Below are 16,164 nucleotides of genomic sequence, written 5' to 3' on the forward strand. Positions count from 1 at the left end.
TGATGTTTTTTTAATGAAAGCTTGGTGCATCCTTCCACTTTCTCTCTGTGGTAATTTCTTCTCTTCCCCTAATCTCCTCTTCTTCTAAATTCTATTTCTAGCCCTCCAACATTCTTCTTCTCTTTCTATGCTTAGTATTCTTTTATTGCTATTGACCCTGAAAATCTTAGAATTGATCCCAACCCTCTCTCAGATTTTCCAGCCGTCCCTATTCCAAAAATCCTTTGATTTCCTGGACTAGAGAAGCTGCATTGATTGTTGGATTGAAACCATGCAAGATCAGGAGGTCCCATCTAATGCAGGGGAATTTTCACACCAGGCTCGAGTGGGGTAGCCTGTGGGATGCAGGGACACACTCGGGGTAGGTGGCCTATGTGAGGCAGGTGGCTCGTGAGAGGTGGGCCCCACCCGTGTGAGGCGGGTGGCTCGTGTGAGGCAGTACCAATGTGATTTGGGGCCCACGAGAGGGGTTCGACCGAGATCCTAACCCATGAGATGTGGGGCCTAGACTATGAGATAAAGGGATTAATTCGACATGCTCTAACAGTTCGAGCTTTTAGAGCAAGTGGTTAATTGTCCTGCGTCACCATCCCTCACCGGATCTAATCCACGCATGATTTGAATACGGTACCGTGGGATTGTGATGATGGTCTGCAATCATTACATGTTTCCTTTGTTATTATCTTTAATATGATGGGGAATGTTGAATATTTCAATTGATTTGCTTAGTTTATTTCACTGGATAATTTTTGTGCTCACACATGCATTCTAGTTTAGACCGTCCTACATCACATTCTTTCTTCCTTTGCTTCCCAAGGACCCAAATCTTAATATAAATGGTCAGATTTGACTTCCAACCACTCCAATCTGATCTCTACACCCATATAACCCCTCAACCACAACCCTCTTTCTTTCTCTTCTTCCCGAGGTTCTTTTCTTGAAGCTATTTGGGTGATCTTTCTACTGCAAATATGGTACACAGCTTTTAACCTCACTGAAATTAATTTCTGCCTGATTCCAGTCACTTATTTCTTAGCAACTATCAGCTCTACCTCGAGGAAGACTGGAAGAGTTCATTGCAAGGCTGGTGGGAGTTGATACATCCACGTCATCCATCCATTGGATTGGTTCAAGATGGGTCTTAACAACTGATCGATTGAAGATCCAACCATCAAAGTTTATACAAGAGCTAGATCAGGGTCATCTGAAGGTCTTATTCAAAGACCCAACCAAGTTGAATAGTTGTACAATGATTAATGACCCATCCGTAAATATTTAAAATCTGGACCATTCAACTATCCAGATTGTACACTTTGACTATATTATTGACAGCCCAGATTGGATGATTGATGGAAGACCTAGATTGGATCCATGCTATAATGACCATACCTATGGTCCAGTTGTATTGTAGTGCCTACAAATCCAATTGGATGACCTTGACCGTTGGCATGCGTGGCATATCTTCATATTAACAAGGTCCAAGCAATCTGTTACTTTTAAATTAGAGATTATATGTTTTTGTATTTAAAGTTACTTTTATTCCTTCATACGTGGACTTGTTACTTTGGCGGTTTTCTAAATAAAGTTACGTTACCTTTCAAAAAAAGGATACCTTTATTCCATTCTTCATTATCATCCTTTAATTTGTTGAATAAGATTAGAATAAGTATTAAGATTAGGATGAGTATTAGGATCAGGATAAGTATGAGCTGTAGAGAACTCTATGTAGCATATGAGTCATATCCAAGAATTGTAACATAATCGATTTTAAGCCACCTAGCCATAGTATGGAATAATTATGATGTCCAGATCTGTTTAGAGAGATCTAGAAAACGGATTAAGTAAGAGAGTCATTCGAAGTGGGAGCAACACCAGGGTGGAAATTCTACTTAGGGTTGGAGTCCAGCAACCTGGGTGGTCGCCCTATAGGAAAGGGTTGGAGCTCATAGCTCAATGGTAGGCAATGGCTTCAAGATCAAGGTCTCAGGTTCAAGCCAACTACCCGTCAAAGAAAAAGTAGGTGATGGAAAAAAGTTCTAGAAAGATTGCTAGGGTGATCATAGGTCTCTTTATCAGTAGTCTGGTGATTTACATAGGCTGCATCGAACCAGTGGGCCTGTGTCAGACAGTGTTTTCACAGGAGCTTATCATAAGGAATTGGAAGTGTCCACTCTGAGTGGGTTCATCAGGCCCCTGGTTTTCCTTAAAGATTGTTGGACATCGTTGAAATACTTTAGAAAACGGGTCCCCTCCTGAGCATCTCCTTCAATCATATTCAATAAAGAAGCAAGTGATAATGCAGATAATCTAAGCAAAAACTGGATTGAACAAGCTTCTTTACTGGCAAAGTAACTTCTTGTTGTTACAGGTCATTGTTAGCTCCTCCTTGCAACTGACTTTATACATCCTTCTCTTCTAGGTTAGCTCCTCTTTGTAATGAAGTTTTTATCAGCTACTGAATGATGAAAAAAATCCATTCCAATTGAAGTGAACATTGAGCATCAACTTTAACCTTGGGAATCTCCAACTCAAAATGCCCAAACAAAATGATTCCTCTAATCTGCCGAAACTAAGCAATGAGTTCATCATCATCATCATCAAAGCCTCATCCCAAGTAACTGGAGTCAGCTGCACAAATCTTGTTCTGCAAATCTTGTTCTGCAATTCCATTCTATCATGAACCATTTCCTTAGTTAAATCATAGGTGCTCAAGTTTTTTTCTTACTACCTACACCCATGTCCTTTTGGGCCTTCCCATCCCCTTTTAGACCCTTCAACTTGCACCAACTTACTCCTAACGCATCCAGTTGCACATGGCCAAACCATTTAAGTCAAACTTTCATCATCTTATTACCTATTAGTGCTATTCATTTTAAATTCCATCATCTCATTTTTGGACACCTATTAATTCCACCCCCTTTCTTCCATCTCTTAATGTTTTACATCCATAACCATTAACCTATGTTGCATAGTCAAGCTCTCTCCTGGTATAACTTTGCAATCTTTGCATATTGATTGTTTTGTCTTCCTAAGTAGAAAGATCAATACTAAGCAGTGAATTCATTCAAAATAATTACTTTCCAAGGCCTGCAAAGTGAGCCATGAATCCGATCAAACAATGTAAGTACACACGTGAAAGCTTCTAGTCCAGAGAACAGGCATGATTCAGATTTCAGAACGGAAGAACTTCAATGTAACTAAATGGGATAATATAAAAATGATATGGTGTGATCAAGGTAATAAAAAACAGTTACAGTAACAACCATTATGTAACGTGACCGTTACAGAAAAAAAAAATGATCCGTAATGGCCCGTTACTAGGCCAATCCAGGTTTTTTCAAAAAAAAATTAAAAAATTTAAAAAAATATATACTATAACACCCGTATCATAATGGTAATGGTGGTGCCCATTACCATTGTTGAATACCTTGAGTATGATGCAGAAACTATATCTACATTGTTTGCCCAACAAGGACGAACACAGAACCCAAAAGTTACAAGCATTGCCAAAGAACAGAAATCCAACACACCTTGAAGCAACACGCACATTGTATTCTTTCCCAGGATGATAGAACTCTGCAAGTCCCCAGTCAATAAGGCGAAGCTTACGCTGCTCGTGATCAATCATGACATTGTGCGGCTTCACATCTCGGTGCATAATACCTTGTGAGTGACAATAGTCCAAAGCCTGAACAAATACAGGGCAAACTAAAAACTGATAACAAATTTCATAAAATCTAATCACGATGAAATGAGAGAGGATAATGTGCAGCTTCACATCTCGGTGCATAATACCTTGTGAGTGACAATAGTCCAAAGCCTGAACAAATACAGGGCAAACTAAAAACTGATAACAAATTTCATAAAATCTAATCACGATGAAATGAGAGAGGATAATGTTATAGATGTATGGACATTGCCTACATCAAGCTTTACAAGATTAAGACCAACACAACTTGACAACTACAAGCAAACTAAGAGTCATGGTTTTCTTTCTTTTTCCTTTTTTTGTCTTTTTTGAAAGGTAATGTTTTTATTTAAAGGTGGGCCAATACAGCCAAAAGAATTACAAGACAGCCCCAGATCCAGACGAGAGGGGACACTCACCGAGGGCCTTAATATTCAAGGCCCAAGCTATACTAATTACTAAATCCAATTTAGCTCTACAAAAAACCTCCAGCACTAACCCACTACAACTGCAGAAACACCGGTTATTCCTTTCTCCCCATGAGGCCCAAATGCCCACCAACAAGGACAATCTCCAAAGCATTCTGCCTTTCTTCCCAGACCCACCCACATGCCAGGAAAGAAATAGGCCCTCAATAGAATCCAGCATCATCCACGGCACTCTTAAGAGTCATGGTTATGCTAGGATGACAGAACTGAAAAAGAAAACAATCCATAGGTGTCTCCATATATCAAGAAAAAACAGTTCAGAAATGCAACATAATGTAAAGAGAAATAATCACATACAATCCGTGCATGTGAACTTCACCTAACACAATGACGCATGCACAAACTCACGATATCATGTGGAAAGTGCAACTCACCAAGAACGTCAGGCGCGAAATCAGACTGGTCCGGCATCATCAGGTGCACACGAGTGTGTTGAATCAGACCATTGACAGGTCTGATCTAAACAGTCCATTGTTTTTGTACAATGTGGCCCGTATGCTAAGTCGACTGGCCTGATTAATCATGCCAGCTGAACTTCCTCATGGGACCCGCCTTTTGCACAGCTCAGATGTCCACACATGCAAAAAGTTGGCATATCTGATGGAGCTGCATGTGAAATTCACAGAAGAGTTGTATCTAATCATTTCTCTAATGTAAAATAAGGAATGCGTTTCTGTAAAATGATAATTGAACATCCATATCATGATACAAGGGTTTTTTTCCAATACAAGTTATGGGCTAATCATAATTCATCAAGAGTTAATATAGGAGCTTCCTTGATCAGCCCGTGTCTTTGCACAGGATACACTGCCTAGCATTGGGGAAAGGGTTGTTGGCGATTGCATATTCCTCAGTTATGACTACTGTTTGATTGACCATGAATGATAGCTGTTGATGGAAGATAACAGATTCCTTAAAGTTTTGATGAAAGAGACTTGGCAACAACTCCACAGGTGAAAACAAATGGAAAAAAGCTGGTCATAAACTTTGCTTCGTTGGGAAAGGGGAAGTAATCCACCTGGGTATAACATTTCTGCAACTAAAGTATTTGGCATGTCGTGTAGTAAACGGAATAGGTGAGCCTAATCTCCCTTGTGAACAATGCATCTCACTGAGAAAAAGCTAAAGAACCACAACAATACCATATAGCCAAAATCAAGTGATGAAGTGGGAGTGCCGCGCAAACTACCTTGTTTTTTGCTTCACTTCTTACTCAACATGCTGAGGATGTCTGACCCCAGTAGTTTTCTATTAAACCAGACAAAATTTGTTGAGAGTGGCTGGATGAAGGGTTTCTAATCAAGGGTCACTCACGTTTCCACATCATTCAAGCCTTTTCACTGGGTCTTATGGATAATGAACATCAATGTGTTGCCTTCTTCCTCCTTTTCTTTTCTTTTCTTTTAATGATATCCCTGTTCATCCCTTCGCAGCATTCTTAAATTGAGTCAATGATGCCGGTGGGTTTTTATTTGTAGATGCAGAACCAGGTTCACCTAATCAAGTTGTCTATCATATCGCACCTTCATAATGGGAACTTATGCCTAAATGGAGAGAGTAGGATATCATCATCATCATCATCATCTAAGCCTTATCCCAACTAATTGGGGTCGGGTACATGAATCCTTTTCCACCATTCCGATCTATCAAGGGCCATAATTTCAGTTAGACAAGGTCATCATGTCTTTTTCTTATTACTATCATCCACGTCCTTTTGGACCTTCCCTTTACCTTTTAGAGCCTTCAACTTGTACAAACTCATTCCTTGTAACTGGCAGTCTTTGGTCTCCATTGCACATGACCAACCATCTACTTTCCCTCCTCTTGTTACCTATTGGTGCTACTACTAAATCGCCTCAAATACTCATTTCTAATTCTATCCTTGTATTTCCACTCATCCATGATCCATCACAACATCCTCATTTCAGCTACACTCATCCTACAAACATGTTGTTCCACAAGTTAACTGCCAAACATTTGGCTGGTCTTATAAACATCCTGTAAATTTTCCCTCTCAATTTGAGTGGTACACGAAGATCACATAAAACTCCAGTGGCACTTCTCCATTTCTTCCACCACACCTGAATTCTATGGGCAACATCCTTCTCAATCTCTCGACTTTCATGAATTACCGACCCGAGATATCGAAAGTGGTCATTTTGGGAAAATTCTTGGTTAGCAAGCTTTACTAATTCCACATTCCCACTACTGTTGTTACTAAAATTGCACTCCATATAATCTGCTTTTAGTCCGACTAATTTTAAATCCTTTAGATTCTAAAGCATCCTTACATAAATTTTTAGCTTTGTGCTTATATGCCCACCCAGTTATTGCCAATCAAAACTATGTCATCTACAAACAACATACATCATGGGATCTCTTCTCACAAATGCCTCATTAACTTGTCCACAACTAATGTAAAAGGTAAAGGCTCAATGCCAACCCCTAGTGCAAGCCTACAGTAATTGCGAATCCACTTGTCTCTCTAGTGGTCCTCACATTTGTCACTACTCCCTCATACATAAACTTAATCATGTTAATATATCCTCTTGAAACTCCTCTCTCCCAACACCCACCAAATTAGTTCTCTAGGGACCTTATCATAAGCTGTCTCTAAGTCAATAAAGACCATGTGGGGATCCTTCCTCTTCTCCCTATATATCTCCATCAATTGTCCAAGTAGAAAAATAGCTTCACTAATAGACCTCCATGACTTGAAACCAAACTAATTTTCTAATACATTCGTCTCATGCCTTACTCTTTGCTCAATCACTCTTTCCCAAAGTTTCAAAGTATGGCTCATAAGTTTAATCTCACGATTGTTAGTGCAGCTCCGTATGTCTCCTTTATTCTTATAAGTAGGTATTATGGTACTTTTCCTCTATTCATCTGGCATTTTCTTTGATCTTACAATCATGTTGAACAACTTTGACAACCAAAATAACCCAATATCTCCCATGCACTTCCAAACCTCTATTGATATACCATTTGGTCCAAGAGCCTTTCCTATTTTCTTCTATCTCAAAGCTTCCTTCACTTCACTTATCCTAATCCTAAGGAAGTCTCTATAAACTCAAACGTTATTTAAGTTTATGGTTCCTTCTATATCTATATTCTTAGAGTGATTGTCATTTAAAAAGTCAATATGGTCGGAAAGGCATCGGCGATGCTTCATAAACATGTCCATCAGCCCTCCGGAAGTTTGTACGCTAGCAAACGATATTGTTTAGGATTGGACGGTTGATCTCTCAGCCTTAGCTCTTTAGCTGCTTATATGCATGTTTTATAGTTTCTGTTTTCTCCTTTTTTATATTTTTCAGCCTCTGGCCCTTTATAAATAACATTACCGTTTCTCAATATATATATATATATATATATATATATATATATATATATATATATATATATATATATATATACAGTTCTGAAAATAGCTTCCCCACCTTTCATTGATCTCATTGTCCTTGATTAGAACTAGGAGAGAGTAGGATACATTTATATGGAGGTCATACCTGCATGCTACGAAATGTTGATGTTACTCTCCGGAGTTTCAACTCCCGGTCAAGGGTTCGAGTACCCATAAGTGGTGAAATTCCACCCGCGTGAGTGTGTGGGGTGTGTGTGAAAAAGAAAAAAAAAAAAAAAAAAAATGTTGATGTTACTTGCTGGAGAGCATTGCACCTCGGCACCAACATGTAATTGAATAATAGTGACATCTCAAAATTATGTAGCTCATGCCGAGGAAGACAACTACATTGATGGTAGTTATACTGATGTTCATGGTGTTTCATGCTTGCACAACAAGACGTTATTTCATTGGTGACCTGTCTTTCGAACTATATTCCATTTGTCATAGTCCCAACGATTTGATCATATTTGATTACTTGTCATATGATAATGTCTAACAACTGCTATATAAACAACAGATGCTGTTCAGAAACAGAAGTTTGACAAACAGTGCATTTTTCTGGTTTTTTTCCCTCAAATGTCCATATCTTTTCAATTACTTCAAAAGATTTTTATGATTTGATTTTGACTTTCAGAAAACAGCTATAACACAGACTGGCCAGCTTATAATCAGATACTCTTAATTACAGTGCCTAGGTCCCTTACTAGGTCACCAAATCACACAAATCGACATCATCAACAAGACAACAACATCATCGTCATCATAATTGTCGTCATCACGAATCATCATCATCATAATCGTCGCCGTCATCTTCATCTAAGCCTCATCCCAACTAATTGGGGTCAGCTACATGAATCTTGGTCTGCTATTGCAGGCTATCAAGGGCCATAACTTACAGTTAGACAATAGGTCATCAAGTCTTTTTGTACTACCTCCAACCATGTCCTGTTGGGCCTTCCCCTTGCCCCTATTGAGCCTTCAACTTGTACCAACTCACTCCTAACCGGCGCAGTTCTCAGTCTACGTTGCACATGACCAAACCATCTAAGTGTACTTTCCCTCATCTTATTACCAATTACACAAACATATAAAACAAAATCCATCACTAAAGAATTTGCAATGCATCTTAATATCTAGAAAAACCATATGCCAAGAAAAGAATAGATACAACTTCAGAAGTCTGAGAGAACAAATCAATGCAAATTTAACTTTTAACTTGAGGTTCGATTACCGAATAAGGAATTGAAAAAACACGGGAACAATAATATTATATGTAACAATGTTTTAAATAGCTTCACGATATAGCATGTAGGCTACGCTACGTAGTGTAGCTTAGCCTTAACGCCACATAGCTCATGAAAATAATTAGGTCATGTGTAGCCTACACTACATGCTAATTTTGAATACACTACACACTACATGCTAATTTTGCAAGCACTTCACGCTACAAAGCCTATGGTACAAGCTAGTAGCTTACACATTTTTCATTTTTTTAATAAAAATTAGTTTATCTTTTCAGTGATTTTAGTAAAATAATATTAGTATTAAATCAATTAGGCTGCTCTTTCTTTACCTTGATATTAAAATCTTTGCCTATTTTTTCCTATTATTTTAGGCTGTTCTTGGTAGCACCAAATATCATGAAATTTCATTATTAACTAGACTAATCTGATGCAAAATATCATGAAATTTCATAATATTCGATGTAACCAAGCACCACCTTAACTAAATATCTAAAAGCAGCATGTAGCTTATGCTACACACTATCTAGCTTCAGCTTCATGCTTCAAAGGGGTGTACGCTACACACTACATACTCTAAAAAAAATTTCAACAACCAAAGCTAACTATACCAACAGAATGGGCTTGCCTTCAGCAGTTCGTATATGTAGTATCGAGTGTCGTAGTCAGTTAGCGTTGGATAAAGCACTTTAAAATCAGTATTGTTGACATATTCAAATATTAGACTGGGGGTCTTCGACTGCTGATCTCTGACAATATCAAGCAACTTCACAATGTTTGGGCCACCGCATAGGTTCTGCAGGATCTTTATCTCCCTCTTGATCTGCATAGCAAAAGATGTCAGAAGCCTTGGAAATCCTCAAACAAGAACAACATAGAGACATAAAGTAGCATGTAAGCAAAGAAGAATAACCCCAAAAAGAATCTCCAGACACATGTGCCTGCATGTGTATAAATTCCTAGAATGTAAAAGAACATTTTACAAAAGAATCAAACATGTACGAAAAGAGTCTAATATACCAAACAGGCAGTGGCTAAAGCCCAGAAACAGAAATAACTGGAAAGCGAATTATTAAAAAAAAAAAAAAAAAAAACCTGAAACTTCAAGGAAATTCCCGACAACAATTAGGGACACATCTGAGAGACATTATTGATGAGGTGATAGTGATGAGTCCAATATCAACTATTGGAAGGTAATTACTTCAGTCACCATACAATCCAGTCTTGCAAGCCAGTGGTAGATAGAATCAATCTCAACTGACTTCTATGAATTTTGAAAGGAATTTAACAGCCCATTCAGCCCACCTCACGAACCAATCTGGAAACTTTCCTGCAAATAGTTTCTTCAGATTTAAAATCTTAATACAAACGTATTAAGATTTGTGGAGAGTAAAGGAAACAAATGTTCATTCCAGAAGTGATTTGTGGAGAGTAAAGGATTGCTCAAAAAACCACCCAACACAAGATAGAAAACATGTCCCTTTGGGTAGCATTTCATAAGGAACTAGATAAACCTGACCCCAGAAAACAATTAAAGTAGCAGGTGCATGGAGAAAAGAGGAGATCACGATATCTTTCCCTGTGATGGTCCTTGAATCCAAAAGAGAAAATCTCTAAAAACAAGAATAAAAGTGATATTATTCAATAAAAAAGTGTTGTCCACAATGAACCTGAAGGGCTTATATAAGCAAAAGATGCCCCAGACTCCTAATTCAAATCAAAATAGAAAACTTCCCAAAATAGTAAACAACGTTTAATCCTACCCAAACTCGTAAACAACCTCTTATATAACTGAGACAAAGACTTTTGACCACAACCGGACTCTTAAAACCCTAAAATTTTATGAGCGTAACTTACTAAAAACTAGTAGGTTTTGCTTTCATACTCAAATTTAACCCCTAAAACGATTGATTTTTGTGAAGTCATTCAGAGGCCAAGGAACCTTGGTTGATTGGCTAGGACGTATAATTCATCAATAGCTTTCTAGAAACATATTATACATGCATGAATCTGATAACCGATCACAAAATTATGGCCATTGGAAGCTATAGTCCATGTTTCCGCCATGTTCGCCCTAGATCAAACTTTTTGGTGTGATTTCTTTCAATCCTAGCCCTCCATGACATTGTCCTTGACTCGTCATACACCTACAGTGGAGAGCTCGCATGATGCATTAGACCTTTGTAGCAGCGTATGAACAGAAGAAATAATCTTGTTATAGTTGTTGCCATCGTCATCGTCATCAATCATCATAGCCTTCTACCAACTATTTGGGGCATCTAATATTGTGATATTCATACAAAAAAGAAATAGGGAAAAGAAATTAACAGTATACTCGAGCATGTCAGACATTTTATACTAAAACAAAGCAACATCAAAAACAAAACATGTTACATGCTTAATATAAAGCAGCATTGCACACAAAAAGCATCGTTACATTATGGAAATGCAATAATTAATTTGAAGAATTTGATTTGCACATTTCTGTGCATTAGAATTGAATCTAAACTCATGTTAATATGCTTTAAGTTGAGCATTATGAAAATCACTTCTAGAAAATGATCAATCACATGCTTGCTTCCATTTCTATCTTTTTTGGATTGAAAGCTAGCTATTAAGCATAAATGCCCAGCCTGTCAAGAGATTGGAAAACCACTAGGAAATGGAAGTCTTCAATAACTCCTTTGTAGTCAAAGAGGTCAAAGATATTAAACTATGGTGATACATCCAAGCCTTCTTGCAACTCAACCTCACATGCATTTTCCCAAAATTTCCTTTGAAATCTGCATGGAACACAATCTCCCTAGATTTGAGTTTGTTGTATGTACCCACGGGAAACATTCTCGCCTCACATAGATCATAACAAAACCTCCTTCATTACGAAATTTTTTGGCTGCATCACAATACTTCGCATTGTTTTCTTCTATTTGTTGCTTCATTCTACCTGTAAATCACGGGTATGCTCTCTAAAAGGATCAGTATCATCACGAATATGGGTGAAAATGGGCAAAGGAACTAAATCAACCACATGGTTAGGAGTCCTCCCATTTACAATCTTAAAATGAGATTTTTCCAATCAGCGACATATTTGAGTTGTTATAAGCAAACTCAACTTCAGGAAAGATTAAATCCCAATTTCCTAAATGATTGCCCACGAGGCTTCTAACTAGATTTCCCATGAGACTTATTCACCAATTATGTTGTTCATTGGTTGATAGATGATAAACACTTGAAAATTTAATTCGTCACCACAAATGCATCCATAAGGTCCTCCAAAAGTGGGGCTTGCAGGCCAGGTGTGAGACAGCTAAAGTTAATATTTTGAATAGGCCCAGCCCGACTGATTCAAAATCTGGCTGAACCAACCCCAGGCCCGCCTATTGCGTGCCCTACCCTAAAGTGGCTTAGACCAACAGTCATGATCAGAGGTCATAGAGTTTGGAATATCTTGGAACGAGATACTTTCCAAAAGAAATCATTGCATATTGGATGCATCCGTCATCTTCTTGCAAAGAATGAAAGTACCATTATTGAGAATTTTCCCACCATAACTGTCAGTCTACATCCTTTTGTGTCCTTGGTAGACCCTATACGGAGTCTATTAACATGTCGGCCAAAGGTATTTGTGGAACAGGTTATGGTATCCCACATTCTTGGCCCTAAGAGATTTCACATATCCAACACCTGTCCACATACATAAACATCACAAAGTCACGATCTAAGGTGATAGAGTTTGGATACAATGAAGCCGAGCTACCTCTCAAAACAAAATCACAGCAATGTTGGATGCATCCAATGTTGTCAAATCATTATCATATCGCAAATCGTTATAGGGGTTGAATAGTATCGAATCGCAAATCATATCATAAATCATGAGATTTTTTATGATTTTCTTAAAAAGTTGAAAGAAAATATAAATAGTTCATCATCCAAGCTAGCTCTTCCTCTAAGTTCATTCGAACAAAGGTAAAGCCCTAATATACCATGATGAAAAGATCTCAAGGAAGCACAACCTCCATCACAGCCACCGCCCTGCTAAAAACCCTCAAGGGGTTGATCGAAAGCCACCCCCTGGGAATCCGACAACATAAAGGGTTGGGTATAGGACAAATCCTTCGTCTTGCCTCCTTTCTTCTCCTGCACCAATCTTTTCCTACCCATCGTTGTCTAGCCTCCCTTTCCCCTTCATCTGCATCTTCTTACCCCCAGCACTCCCTTTTCCCCCTTCCGATTCCAATCGTCACCTCCCCTAACGAAGTTCCCCGATAAATTACCATTTGCAAATAACCCTGTGCCATCCCCTTCCCTGAAGGGATGCTATTCTAAAAAGTAAGAAAAACTACAACTCACATTATAGCAAAAATTTGATGTGTAAGTTTCTAGATTGTAAAAGTTTCAAAAAAAATATTCTAGATTATAAATCTAAAATATAAACTACAACATTTTGATATATAAAGATTCTTTACTCAGAAAACAGGAGAGGTACAACATAGAAGACCGACTAAAACTAGGCAATATTAACAGTGACCGAATGCAGTCAGGACCAGCTGAAATGCTAATAATCCATACACCAGACACGCCAGACGTGAAGCGTGACCTGAACCTGAAGTAATTCCTCCCAATTTTAAACTACAACTTAATGAACAATAAGAGTATAGCTATATGTATTATAAATATTTCCCACAAACTCAATCACACGGTCTGGTTCAGAAAACGTTGGGGAATCAGTGATTCGGGTAACATTGGGAAAGACGATTCTAAGTAGGCAGCCAAAAGTCAAAAGATATATCAACGGTAAGGAACACCTGAAACCACCGAAGAATTTGCAATATCCCAAGAAAGCTCATTGTCTAAATCAATCCCATGACTGGAGCTCTTCCTAAGGTCAATACATTGCCCAACTTCCCTCTTTGAAAATGTAAAAATACAGGTCCATCTGTCATCATTCTGATTCCCTTTGGGCACTTGCATGATTCTGTACCATTGTCTTCTTATATAACGTCAAAATATAAAATGAGAGCAAGGTTTATCATTATATCAAACATAGAGAGAGAGAGAGAGAAAGAGAGAAACCAAGCTGGTCAGACAGAATTCAAATTTCAAAACCTCAACATGGCTCTTTTGGCAAAGTTAAACCAAGCCGGTCAGACAGAATTCAAATTTCAAAACCTCAACATGATTCTTTTGGCAAAGTTACCAACCCTCGACCATAGGCCATGGGAAATTGAAAAGATTTAACAGCTTTGAGGAAACCTGTTCTCGAAGTATTCCGGTGTGTTTGTATGCACATGGAAATTGGATTCTGAACACTCAGTTCAATCATGAGGAATTAAGGAAATTGCAGTGACATTTCCTAGAATTCATAATGAAGTAGCCCGCAAATTGGACGTACATTCCTTTCAAGTCCAATGTTGGAAGTAAAGTAATTCCACTTCAGAGCATAGTCCCTCGATATGAATGCAGGGGAAGTGATTACAAATTCTTCATATGTAGTTATCAACTAATTACACAAATTCAATTTGACTGTGCATCCAAACACAGGTTAGAAGTTTGATTTGTTAAATAGTCACACCAAGCAAGAAGATGAACATCCAATGACTGCTGCACTATTCTTAAACATCTCTAGCCTACTCCGCATGTAATTTAAAACAAAATAGAAAAGAGAGACAGACAGAGGGAGAGGGAGAGGGAGAGGGAGAGATAGAAGCCTTGAAGGGCATCCAAAGAAAATTCAAGTACCTTTGGAAAACGAAAGTAAAGACAAACGAAAAGGGCTCATTATAGGATAAGAATATTACAGTCAAAGGATCCCATTTTCCATAACAAACAGATCAACAAAATTGAATTACACTTTCCATAAACGTCTGAATTAATCCAACAAATGAATAAAAGATTGATGGAATGTAAAAAAGCTCGTCCCTTATCAAAGGCCTTCTCTTCATCCAGTTCAGCATTCTGTACATATGGGACCCAATCTTTCCGGTGATCGAGACCGTCCATCAAGTCACCCCAATGAAGCAACCCACCCATCCAAAAAAAACAAAAAAAAAAAACAAATTGTATGGCCAACATTACAAAATTGAGGAAATTCCCTTCCACCATCTATCCAAAGCCCAGTCCACCTGACTAACAAAATGGATCCCTGCGAGAAATCACCCGACGGGAACACCGGCAATTCGTGCCGAACATTGTACCATGCCACAAAAGAGAAGTAAAAACAAAAAACAAAATAAAATTAGAAAATGGCAGTTCGACAAACCTTCTTCTTCTTCACAGGCTTAAGGATCTTGATGATGCACCGCTCGTTGTTCGTGCAATGCACTCCTTCGAACACTTCGCTGTATTTCCCTCTCCCGACCTTCCTGACCACTTCATAATCGTCCTGCTCTCTGCGAATATTAATGGAAAAACCGGAATTATGAAAAAACCGGAATTCAGATATCCAGGAGAGGGAGGAAGAGAAGAAGGAAATTACGAAAATACCCCCACTGGACGGTAAGGGACTCGTAGTCCCAGTAGTCCTTGGGGCGAAGGACGTTGACGTCGGCATGGACCCTGGCCTTGGACGTGGCGCCGGGCCTGCGGATGGATTTCCCGATCTTCTGCGCCAGGGTTTCGTGCTCGGGCGTGGCTGTGCGGGCGGGGTGTGCGAGGGGAGGTGCCGAGCAGGAGATGCTTTTTTGGCGTGGGAGAACGAGATGAGAGAGGCGAGAAGATGGGGAGAAGATTCGGAAAGGCCTTGCGGCCATGAAAAAGAAAAAGCAAGGGTTTTTTTAGACGGAGGAGGCGGCGTCTTCTCCCATTTTCATTTTCTCGCACGCTCCCTCTCTCTCTCTCTCTCGATGCATCTCCTGCAACAGTTGTAGGGAGCCCTTGCAACAAAATGCTGTGGGGCCACCATCACATCTAGTCCGTCCATCATCTTTTATTTCAGTTCATACCATAACCTGATCCCAAAATTAGGCAAATCCAATGTTCAAGTGGGCCACACAACAGGGAAAATCTGGGATTGGACGGTTACCATTGAAACCTTAGATCAGGCTGATATTCGGTTTTCCTCTTCATCCCGATGTGGTTCACGTTATGAACGGGTTGGATGGCAGACGTGCATCCCATTGGACTCCGGCAAGGTTTCAATGTTAACTGTTCCATCTTCATTGCTCCCTGTGGGGTCGCCCACTTGAGTTTTTAATTGGTTCGGCTAGTACATAACATTAGCTGAAAAAAATGATGGACGGTATGGATTGTCACAGATACATCGCGATAGATCCCTCAGAGCTTTTTGCTGCAAAGGCTACACGAAAAGATAGTCGTAGGAAATTCGATTTCCTTCTCTCA

General features: G+C 39.0%; 1 protein-coding gene across 4 annotated transcripts in view; it reads right to left on the minus strand.

The window, feature by feature from the left end:
- LOC131218985 (casein kinase II subunit alpha-like) overlaps nucleotides 1-15,673 on the minus strand; it is a 49,021-nt gene extending 33,348 nt beyond the window's left edge. Inside the window, exons 1-4 of one of the 4 annotated variants that reach the window (XM_058213917.1) lie at nucleotides 15,310-15,673; nucleotides 15,086-15,215; nucleotides 9,455-9,649; nucleotides 3,531-3,688 (exon numbers count right to left, since the gene is read on the minus strand). In XM_058213917.1, coding sequence (XP_058069900.1) covers nucleotides 3,531-3,688; nucleotides 9,455-9,649; nucleotides 15,086-15,215; nucleotides 15,310-15,575 — 749 coding nt within the window. In that variant the 5' untranslated portion in view covers nucleotides 15,576-15,673. Of the gene's footprint in view, nucleotides 1-3,530; nucleotides 3,689-9,454; nucleotides 9,650-15,085; nucleotides 15,216-15,301 lie in introns of all 4 variants that reach the window. The other 3 variants (XM_058213916.1, XM_058213919.1, XM_058213918.1) reach the window with 3 other exon arrangements.
- Nucleotides 15,674-16,164: the final 491 nt, after the last annotated feature.

Source organism: Magnolia sinica, chromosome 11 (assembly GCF_029962835.1).
Source record: "Magnolia sinica isolate HGM2019 chromosome 11, MsV1, whole genome shotgun sequence".
NCBI lineage: Eukaryota > Viridiplantae > Streptophyta > Magnoliopsida > Magnoliales > Magnoliaceae > Magnolia > Magnolia sinica.